The sequence below is a fragment of the Lissotriton helveticus genome, chromosome 7 (assembly GCF_964261635.1).
Source record: "Lissotriton helveticus chromosome 7, aLisHel1.1, whole genome shotgun sequence".
Classification (NCBI taxonomy): Eukaryota; Metazoa; Chordata; class Amphibia; order Caudata; family Salamandridae; genus Lissotriton; species Lissotriton helveticus.
In genome coordinates, this window is record NC_136068.1 from 719,779,553 (window position 1) to 719,791,499 (window position 11,947).

Consider the following 11,947-nt stretch of genomic DNA (forward strand, 5'->3'; position numbering starts at 1 on the left):
GCGGATAGGCTTGCTGTAGCAAAACCTTCGTTTTGAGTTCTCTAGTTTTCTTTTCTACTTTATCTTTCTCATCTTTGTCTCTATTTTTGTAATATTGCGCAGTAGCCAATATCTGGGCGGAAGATGAGACTGCCCAAGAACTTTCTGAATCTTTTAATTTTTTACACAATTCTGGAAGCAGATTGTGCACGAATTTATCGACAAACAATCTCTGACCACCTTCTGTGGTCATATCTTGACCGCTGTGGTCAATGAATGTGTCTTCAAATCTGGTGAAGAAATCTGAAACAGTTTCTTCTTTCTTTTGCTTGCATGCAGACAACTTATCCCAATTTACGCGTATTGCAGGCATTATCGTTTTCATGTAATCTACTATTTTACCAGGGAGTTCTGCTATCAAAGGCTCAGGCTTGGCACCACCAACTTGGCGGGCATCTGCAGCAGTAATATTAGCCCACTTGTCACCTAATTCCTGGTCATGATCTACATGACGAATTTTACCCCATAAAGGCTGTGGAACAACATTCCCAAATAACATGTCGATATCGGCTAAATTCATTATACATGACCCAGTAGTTTGTGACAATTCTTTATAGTACCCTGCAGGATTTTTACGCGGATCTGGTAACGTTTGTTTGAGTGCTAAAACTTTAGCTCGCTTCCATGGGACATGTACCCATACACGCTGGAAGTGTGGCAAAACAGGTGGGACAGCAGTCGCGTCACCCTCTCTCCACTGTGGGGGAACTTCTCTCATAGGGTATTGTCGTGCCTTTTTCCTACTGGATGTATTACATTCAGATGGTGACCCAGAACTGTTTCCCTTACTCCGATATGATAATAACATTTCAACTGCCTTTTCCACATCTGGACCTACAATCATACCCTCTCCGAACTTAAACCGTACACGACACATTTCTTGTGGGATGCATTCTTGATCATTGTCTTCTAAATCCTCGCCAAGAAAGACACACATCTGTTCGAAAACATATCTCTGTGTCGCTGCTTCCCATTGATGGAAGACTTCCATGACAGACTGTACATCATATTTTGCAGTGTCCATGACCCATTTCCGAGCTAAACTATTCAGGGAATCTCTCTCTTGATAATCAGGCAGTTGACTTCGCAACTGTCTTCTTCCTATGTTAGGGGTCGTAGCAGGCGACCCGAAAAGAGGTAAAAGAAGATTAGTAACAGTGCTGGCCATTTTCTGCCGAATGGAAGGTGAAACTGAGGGACAAACAGATGGAAAAACGGGGTGAGATAAGGCGAGGTAGAGATAGCAGAAGAGGTATCAGGGAAAATAGAGGTGGTACTAGGCAGAATCGTAGAGGGAGCATTAGGAGATGTAAAAAGTACAGTAGGCAAAATCGTAGAAAACACAGGTGAAACAGAAGTGGTCGGTGGGCCTGGAGGAGGCTGCACCGAAGAAGTAGGAGCCAGCTGAAGAACAGCTGGTGGGTGCTGTGGAAGAGCAGGAGGCGTAGCTTGTGCAACTAAAGGTTGCGGGGGTGCTGTGGCATTCTGCGCATAGGGGGGTGGTGAATTTAGCAAATGTGACATTAATGGGTCTTTTCCACGCTCTTTTGCTGCCTCTTGCTGAAGAGACGGCAAAACTGGATAACACTTATCTATTGCCATTTTACGTTGCCTGTGCAACTGCTCATTCATCTGCTCTTCCTCATTATCTTTAAACTGCACAGCAGCTTGCATTACTGAAAGTCCCCCTTCTCTCTTATTTTTCTTAGCTAATTTAATTTCTTTTTGTTTGGCTTCTTTACGCCATAAGCGGAAGGAGTCAAACATTGCCAGCCGGGCTTTCTTTTTGAAGAGTTTAACTTCAAGGTTGTCTAAGATTTCAGAATCAAAACTACCATATTGGGGCCATTTTAAAACACCATCTTTCCTGGTGTATTTAATCCATACTTCGTTGTAAGTGATGGGGCCTACCCCATGTTTTACGTATAGCTCGTAAGTCGGAGTTCCAACTGGAGGAACCGGACATGAGTCCTCCAATCGGGAGTCCCTATTATTACCAAGACAAAACAAATTCCCAAGTCTAAGACTAGGCATCCTCGCTCTCTAGTCTAGTTCCAAACTTCAAAGGATTATCGATTACGATATTTCTCGTGAATACACGAGTCCTTCGGTTATGGTGCTTGCAAGTACCAATACAAAACCTTTTGTATCCCAAAGATACCACAAAGTAAGTCCAACTAAGGACTGGGAGACGCTCCACTTATACTTAACTGAAATTATCGATGACGTCACCAGAAGACTCGTCTCAGTGTTTCGCTCTACCAAAAACTTCAAGGGTCCAAATCAGGGCGATAGCCAGGGCAGCAGTCCTTGTAGCCGTCGGGAAGCGGGGAACCTCGCAGCAAAGACCTTCGGACCACGTCGACATGCAGGGGTCGATGAGGTGGTTGGCCGTCCTCCGGAATTTCCACACGAAGCTCCTCACGATCTTCTGGCTGACTGGTACCACTGGAATCGCCCCACGTTGGGCGCCAACTGAGGTACTGGGTTTTTAAGAACTGGCACAGAACCGGTAACCCAGCGGTGCCAGGGAATCAACACCCAGAGACCTCGGGTTCTCCTGATCCAGACCTACAGAAACTCGGAGTCTTCTAGGTGAAGTCAAAGATTAGTTTATTGGCTGCAACCAAGGTACCAGGTGTCCTAGAAGTACGATACGGGTATGTTCTCAGGAGACTGCACACTTTCATGAAGTCAGGCTTCTCTTCTTATACACAGTTTTAGGCCCTAGGCAAAACATTCTTGGTTGTAAAGTAAATAGTTAACATATTCTGGTTCAAAGAAAAAGCAGAGTCATGATGACATGTCCATATTTCACTTCGTGCTGCCGACAACAAATCATTTGGCAAGGCCCAACATTTCATCAGATAACACTGGACCCCTAATAAAAACGGGCACTTCCCCACCATAAAGTAAGTGAAGCAAAGGAGTGGAGAAAGATGTGAGCGAGATATGGCAGGTGTGCGCGCTGAAATGGTTTTATGGCTGGTTGAGCCTAGATGCTATCTTGCTCGGCCACTGGGAGGGAACTGACCTAACGAGTTCGGCCTGGGGCAATGGTTCTAACTTGTACTGAGGTCAGGGAAAAGTCGATTAAGGAGTACGTGTCCTTGTGGAATCAAATTCAACTGGATTAAGGCCTATGTAAAGGGCAACATATAAATGGGAGCCAAGGGTTCAGAATGTAAATGATGATTTCGAGGTGAAATCGTCACTCGAACACGCCGAAAATACATGTACATGATGTACTCGTCATTCTCGGTCTTTTGATACCAAATTCGTCATATTTCGACGAAGTTTTATTTCTCGAGTCCCGAACTATTATATGTATCCAGATTTTCAGAACCACAACTTGTGGCATCTAAAATTAAATTATTTGCCAGGACATAGTGCATGCTACAGTGGCGAGTTAAAATTGTTGTAGTGTGGGGAGTGAGGTGACAAGACTGCGTATGGAAGTGCTCGAGTGATATTGATTTAAAGGTGGTGTGTAAGTACAAATGTGAGTTATAAATATTACTTATGGTAATATGAAAGTGGTGTGAAATTTTAAATTCACTAGATAAGCATCACTTTTGAATTTATGGTTGTGTAGTTTAAGGTGTGTTTGGCAAAAATAATATAGAAATAAGTGTGTGGTGCAGAAATCATAAATGCAAGAGATAACTATACCTTTAGAATTTCTAATGTTTGTGTATGTTTAAGTTGGGTTTCTATGCCAAACTAAAATAGAGTGCGTTACCGAGGGTGTAAATGTCTATGCTGCACACTAACGTTTTTCAGTTTCGCCTGCAATTTTCACTTTGTTACTTCAGGCTCTCATAGGGATTACTTCAATTTCTTGGTTCAGCACACTCTGGTGAATCCTAAGTTCACTCAAAACAGTATTCATCCTGGGGTCCTATTTTCATGCCTAACATCACTAGCGACATTTCTGACTGTTCCAGAAATCCTGGGCCTCTCTGAAGCCTATTTCAAGAGAGGCCACTGACAACTATCAAATATGAGTTACGTCAGCAGCTACTTGTATGAAGGCTTCTACCGTAGGCACCTTTTTGTCACAACTGCACTTCTGTCTATCAGTGCCAGTTTGTCACCTTTCCTGCTCTCCAAACACCCAAACATGTCATTGTCGACTTCACAGAACTTAAATGCTGCATGCTGTGCTTAATTTGAGCTGGTGTTTGCAGGTGTGGTCTACCACCATGTATATTTTAAGGATTTTGGGCACCCTGGGACAAACGTATTTTCAGGTCCCCTGTTTGGAACAGCTTTGAATTTATGATCCAATTCCAACTCTTTCATGCCCCCTTCAGCCAGGTAACTGACAGTTCACAAGAACACTAGTCAAATTCTAAATGTGTTTACATTTAATATTCAGCGATAGTGGCGTGTGTTTTCAATATCGTAACACAGCACCAGCTCATTAATATTACTGCAAATAATGTCTGTGACACCCTCCCCTTTCTCATGTCTGAAGTCCTATTTTGAGCTAAAAGAAACTTTTTTTATGGATGTTGCATGAAACATAAACACGACATTTCTCTGCAAAATGTCTGTAATAGAGACTCCCACTTCAATCACATTAAAAGTAAGATACAGGAAAACAAGGCAAGACTCTCTGCAGTACAGAGCTGGCTCTCTTAGAGGGCCCCCTAAAAGGCTGGGACCCTGGGCCAGAGCCCAATTTGCCCATGCCTTAAAAAGTCTCTGCCCACCAGAACTAATTTTTGAGGTCCAGCTCAGATTTTTCCTCATTAGTCTTTGACCCAGAGCAAGAAAGAGAAAAACACGCATGGGGGAGAGGAAGAAACAGAAGAAAAACGTACCAAAGCGAGAAAGCTGAAACGTGTGAGAGTGAGACAAAGGGACAAGGAGTGCTTTGTGGTGTATTAAAGAGGCCTCAGGAGAAACACTGCAGCCTTGGGGGCAGATTTACAAGCCCTGTGTGCCTCTTTTACGCCGCAGTTGCGTCATTTTTGTGACGCAGCGGAGGCACAAAGCCAGCGCTATGCTGCGGGGTATTTACAATGCTGCGGGGGCTTTACAACGTGACGCATCTGGGAGATGCGTCACATTGTAAAGCCCTCCGCTACATGTAGACATTCTGGCGCAGCACAGGGGGGGGCGTTCTGGCGCAGGAACGCCTCCTAAAAGTGGCTGATTGAAATCTACAAGATTTCACTCAGTCACATTTAGGACCATGCTTCGTCAAAACCCTGCGCCTGCTTGAAGCAGGTGTAAGGATTGACGCAGCATGTTAGAGATAGGGCACCCCCAAGCCTTGCTGGAGCTGGGTTGCACTTGCGGCGCAACTCCAGCAATGCGCTGCTTTTCCGCCGGGGATGCGTCATGCATCTGCCCATCCAAGCGCCACGGTGCGCGGCATTGTAAATGCGGCGCATCAGTGGTGGCGAATGGGTGGGTAGATGCATCGCAACTCTTCTGGCGCATCTCTGCTGATTAGCAGAGATGCGCCAGAAGTCGTAAATCTGCCCCTTGGTATTTGTCACTCCGACTTGAGCAAAACTGCACCAACTCTTTGACATACTAAGCGCTAGCTTCGTTAGTCAAGAAATTTCTGCAGAACTGCACTCTCATCTGTCATTCAACAAATACACAATAAGAATTACAAAGGCAACCCTGAGAAATGCAATTCCAGTTTGGCAAGTAATGTAATACTACATTAAGATGAACTGACCTGAATAACGATGACACACACTGTGAACCAGCATTAGCCTTCCACTCCTGTGCCAGGTGCTCATCTGTAAGTCATACAGTCATTACCCTCGCACAGGCATTAGCATAGGCATGGCTAGGCTCAGGAGGAGTTCGGTTGGTCTAAATTAGGTGATTTGGCGATTGCCCGTTCCACCGCTTTTCTAAATTACTGATTGAGCTCTGACAGGTGGACAGGTGGCACATCCTCTCACAAAGTAGCAAATGGCTCCATAGCCAAATCCAAGAAGCAGAGTTGTCAGAAGTTCTAAAATAGGCAAGAGTTGACCCAGACCTCTTTCTACTATACTGCTATGACCTTTCAGGGCCTTACACCTCGTTTTGTCAATGAGGCCCAACGTATCTCTTAGAGTCAAACACCAGTGCCATGTTTGTTTTTTTCATCATTTTTCGCGGGTACCTCACCACAGAGATAGTGACTAACTAACAGAGGTACGATTATATCACATGCCCATCGCTCAAATTAATTTCATATTATCCTATACTAATTCGCCACTAATCCTTTTGGGGTTCCTGAGTAGCGTGCTCCACGCCGAAAAGCGCATTGACTCCTTGTCAGGGGTAGTATGCGTTATTTAAATGCAAATACAATGTATACTGGAAGAGTGTGAATAATATAACATAAAAACAGGATAACTGATGGTAAAAGTAGAGAGCGTTGGTTCTTTTACTCTTACTCGCCTCACTGGTAGGGGCACGATGTAGGAACACCAGAATTGGTTTCTGAATGGCCACTAGATGCCATGAGGCTTTTATGTTCACTTTCCTGGTTGCTGGTTTGGATGTGCTCGCCGAAGCAGCTGTATGTGGGAATATAGGCTGAATAGAGGGAGGGATCTACAGAACTGTCCTGGCAAGGTTTGCAGTTTGTACCCGCACAGGCTTGCCATTGTGTGGAACATCGCTACGTCTATGCGGGTTAGGGCCTGCTTTGAGTTGGCAGACCATTTTAATCTTTCTCTGTATGCCTGTGTTCTTTCTCTGTTGCGAATGTGCACACGCGTGACAGCCTTCTAATGCTGTCTCACTATCCTCCTCTGGCTAACTGGTTGCTCTTTGGAGCATGTATTTTGGACAACAAATAGTTTACTGTGTACATAGTTTGGTGATGCACCACCTCCACATTTTCTTTCATTGGGTTAGTAGAAGGGGTGTTTACTGGCTGTTAAATGTTGGGTGTTTGCTTACTCTTGTTCATGGCCTAACTGGGATTGGTGCATGATGCAGAGATCTGTCATTGGGTAAAAGTCTAAGTCTGGCCGGTGTGGTCTTATCAGTTCTTCTGCAGATCAGTTTCTGTTTGATGAAGGTCAACAATAAGCATTGTTGGTTGGCATCACAAAACATTCACATCTTGAAAATTCTAATCTGGTGTTTTTTATGGCTGTAGGTAAGTGTCCTCTTTGGGATTCCTGGGTTGGGCCCTAGTTAATGGAGGACAATTTCCTTGCCGGTTCTCCAAAGGAACCATGTTTTCCCTGACATTTGGAGCTGGTGTGGAGCAGCTTGTGTGGTCTTAGTGGCTGGACAGTGTTTGTAACAATGTTCTCCGATTCTTCTTCCACCAGTGCTCGTGTCCACAGCATATAGAACAGTGTCCTTATAATATGCTGTTGTGTGGTGAGCTGGTGTGCCTTTGTTGTGGTGCAGTGTGGTGGGGCAATAACTCTTGGATGCAATGCCCTGTGTTAATGTCCCTCTGCTTCAGTGCAGTGTGGTACGTTAGTGCTTCTAGAATATGAAATATTGTGGGTAGTGTCACCAGGGTGCAATCTGGTATTCTAGTGTGCCCAGAATGCAGTGTATTGCTGTGTGTTAGTGCTGAAACAATTTATAGATAGGAATTTGGGCCCCTAGTATTCAACATGATGTGCCGAGTAAGTATACCTGTGATGCAGGCATAGCTAAAAGGTGCAACATTCAATCTAACATTGCAGGCCATGATGCTTGCAAGTGAAGGGTGAATGCTTAACAGGACCCAGAAAAACTTTGTATAGCACACATTCCCGTATGCGTTTGCATAAAGCACCTTTCGTTGTGCACGTGGTAGACTGACAGAGAGTTTCTCTTTGACCAGACTTAATAAACATCTGCCATCTGACCCCGGAGAGTGAAAAAGGAGTGGGGAAAATACACCCTACAAGTGTGACGAGAGTGTTGGGAAATCATCTATGAAAACATATGGAGAGAAGCAAAGTAAGGATTTGGGGAAATAGATAACAGGTATTGGCATGTTTAACCATCAATTTTTCACCATAGAAGTAAGTTAAAAACAACACGTCCAACATGGAGAGGCTCGAGAAATTCAATATGTGCATAATGGAGTAAATGTAAGAGGCAATGATATGATAAAGGCATTTAATTTCCTGAAGGAAAAAATATTGTGAAAGCAAGTGGAAATCTGGAGATCACTTTGAGGCCTTTCTACAATGCTTTTTTCCCATTGTTAAATTATACTTTGGAAAAGTTGGAATACTGGTATACTAAGCTTCAGTGACAAAGGGGTAATTCAGGAGCATTAATGAGCATTATTTTAGAAGCATTTGATCCACACACAAATACAGAAACACACCAAAAGTATCTTTTTCACATTCGGAAACATGTAGACATGTGCGCACCCTACATGTATCGTAGTGCCTTACTTAAACACAAATTGATTCTGTATGAATGGTACAGACCGTATAGGAAAACTAACTAGTAAGTCCAGTTTAGCAGGATGTATAGAAGAATGTGCGCATCATGTATTTATTACAAGAAAGAATAGTCCAGGTAGAACAAACGTGCAAATCCAAAAATTGTCCAACCCTGAGCAATCATAAAGTTGAGACTGTGTATAAGTCACCATTGCATGGGGATATCATGCATCTGTGTGCCCTTTGCAACAAACATATATATAAGTACCAATGAAAGGTATGTGAATAGCAAAAATGTCATAAACTCTGTACTTGTTTTTTCAGCATACTGTGCACAATGTGTACATACCATTGTGTGTTGGCCATGATGGCACTCATCTGCAGTACTGTAAAACAATCTGAAGTAACAACTTTCTGTCAAACACACACAAGATGATAAGAGGAAAGCTTGCAAACAGTCTACACCACTGGTAATTACTCTGGGTAGCATTCCAACCCATTATCGTTGGCCTACTGTGCCACTCCAGACAGAAGGTAGGGATCATGGCCTGCAGCATGTTCACTTGGACAGTCCATCCCAAACAGCTTGGTAAAGCCTTCTGCAGAAGGGAACACAAGCAAACCCTTGTTAGGACTTGTCACTGAGGTAGATCTTGGTTCCTGTGGCACAACTTTCCGGCTCAGAGTAAATCCTTGGTGTTCACTGACTTTTTGTGAATGTCTTCGCATTCTGCACGAAATAAGGGGGTCACAAACACAAATAGTTTTTGTGACTAGCTATTACCTCATTTGTGCCATTTTGCACTCGGTTTCACCCCCCCCCCCAATGAAAGCCAATAGACAAACAGAGTGCAACACAAATGGAGTGCCTTTACTGCACCATTGGTGATCAACACAGTGCTAAAATTGGGCACAAATACCATAGATACTATTTTTAGCTCCTTACATGACACTATCTGGGTCGACAGAAGCATGGAAGTAGGCAGTCCAGAAAGTTATGGTGGTCATTGTTTGTTGATATTATCTATTCTTTATAAACTCATTCAGCTTATAGTGCATTTACAGCAGGCACCAGAGGTTACATTTTCTGTTTTTATGACCATCAACAGGTCTATGTGGTACATTTTGCCTTTTGTGTCTAGAAAGTAAACTTGCGAGGCATCATGAGGAATGTTTGTGTTTGCCGTTGCTACCAGGTTCTACACTGGCACTAAGAACCGGAATCAGAGAGCGATACAGAATTCGGGTAAGATTTTTATTTTATTTTATTCTCGTGTTTGTACAATAAGATATGTATCTTGGATTTGTTCATACATGTCACAAAGTGATAACCGTCTACTCAATATATACGTTTGCCAGAATTGTATTTAGATGCTATCCAGGTGTGTTGAGGTCAATATGTCCTAGATAGCTGGTGCTACAGGAGAACAACTGTGTTTATTAGCTTGGCATATATTGAGGTTTTTTTTACCAATTGGTCCAGGTCTTCAACACACAAAAGGTGTCCACGATTGATAGGAACTAGACTTCCTGGATGAAATTCAATATCTGGGAAAATATTTATCCTCTCCTCTAACTTTAGAGGAATTGTAACAGTTTTCCAGTGGATCTAAATTATATGAACTGTATCAACTTAAAATGGAATTGCATTTAGAGAAATTCGCAAATCAAGATTGAGTTTATTTGCTTTTGATGTTATTTTTCAGAGTTTGATGCCGTATTCCCAACTTTTTTTTTAACGATCTGCATTATGCAGATTTAAAAATAGGAAACCAATTTTATATATGTACTAATTCACAAGCTACATTTCCAAATGTTTAAAATGTACGTCGGGGTTACATTTTCCAAAGAAAACACCCATCCTCACATAATCTGAGTTTAAACAGACATAATCCGATAGTATGTACAAGAAACGCTTCTTATGCAAATGACTGCAGCAGCAATACTGGATACTTAGTTTGCCGTATACTCTGTTTTTATTCTTTACCGTGGCACAGAATACAATTGACCACAAACGTATTCATAATAATGTATAAATTAGTCACTTGAAAAAGAATGCTAAAATGTGTAAGGGATCAAATTCGTTTGTTTTCTAAACTCGTTTTGTGCATGTACTAAAGTAGCAATCTACAAGTGAAGAGTTGCTGTACAATCAGGTAATTTGTACTTCTTATTCCCTCTAGGGAACGTTGTGTGAGGACTGGGCAACAGTTTTGTGCTGCTGTCCTTGTGCAGTATGTCAAATGGCTCGTGAGCTGCCACGAAGGACCACCACCCAGCACTACCAAATGGACCCTACACTTTGCGTGAAAGACACTTCAGCGTAAAAAATCCATAGACGGCAGGGTCCTATGACGGATAGGGGCCCCATTCTTGTTAGAGTATGGCTTTGTTTTGAAATAAAATTTATTTTATCAATGTCTGTGGTGCTTACTGATGAATGGAGAGAAGGAATTTGTACAGACTACTGTTTAATTGAGTACCTAGTACAAACAAACGGTTATTTATCTTTGTTGTGGTTGGCATTGAGCACCATTTTTTCTTCTATTTTCCTCCTTCATCAGGCCATTTATGAATTCTATCAGAATTGCAACACTGTCCTACTATAAATTTGGATTTTTATGCTACTTTTTCCTCTACCACTACATGCCACTGAATCAACACAAGAAAAGGATAAATAAAATTGGACCAAGGATCAACATGACCATAGACCTTGGTCTCTTTGGTACACTTTGTAGGTGCCTTGTGCCGGCCAACCTTTATTGACTTGTGATGCCCCACTTAAGTCAACATCAAGGACTGTGGGCGCAAATTAGACCAGATGAAACAAACAGGTTTTTCTGATGTTAAAGACCTTTGCTTTAGCTGACTGGTCTATAAAAAGCAATGGCCTGTGCCGGAAATGTGTAAATTTGCTAGGTACCAAATTTCTTATAGGTGCCGCATTATGATAGTTATTGCACTACTTTGCTTGCCCCTTTCCACCTATTACTAGCTCCAGAATGAAAAGATCTGGAAGGCAATTGGTGACTGTTGGGTCTTTCTCAGTCAAGAGCAAGACTCTGAGGTGCAAATGTAGATTTATCCACTTACAGTTGTTTGTGTTCATTTGTAGAGTGACTACTGGATAACCTAACAGCTTTTTGAGATTTGAGAGCACCACCTTCATGGGCTACAATCACTAATCCGGGCCCTGGGCTGGTGAACTTACCAACAGTTACAATTACATTATTTAAAATGGGATTTGTCCTTGGAATCATAGTTACAAAGATACAGCAGGTGCTGACATGGCCAGAGTACAAGTACAACAGTTATGTAATTTGTTGTACTTTTGCAACCTTGTGCAAGAGAGGCAGGCATATGTAAGGTTAGCGGTGGAGGGGTAGTAGGAGGTGCTACTGCTGAAGTAAGTGTGTTTTTAGTTTGCATCTGGAGATTATTTCGTGCTGAGGTGTATGCTACTCGGAATTTAAGGTGCCTTCTAAAAATAATGTGTATTTCAGGACAATGTACAGAGACTGGAGTTTCCTCATTCT

General features: G+C 42.6%; 1 protein-coding gene across 1 annotated transcript in view; it reads left to right on the forward strand.

The window, feature by feature from the left end:
- Positions 1–10,829, forward strand: part of PLAC8L1 (PLAC8 like 1) — a 76,884-nt gene extending 66,055 nt beyond the window's left edge. The window contains exons 4-5 of the mRNA XM_078653299.1: positions 9,521–9,657; positions 10,595–10,829. Coding sequence (XP_078509425.1) covers positions 9,521–9,657; positions 10,595–10,738 — 281 coding nt within the window. The 3' untranslated portion in view covers positions 10,739–10,829. The remainder of the gene's footprint in view (positions 1–9,520; positions 9,658–10,594) is intronic.
- Positions 10,830–11,947: the final 1,118 nt, after the last annotated feature.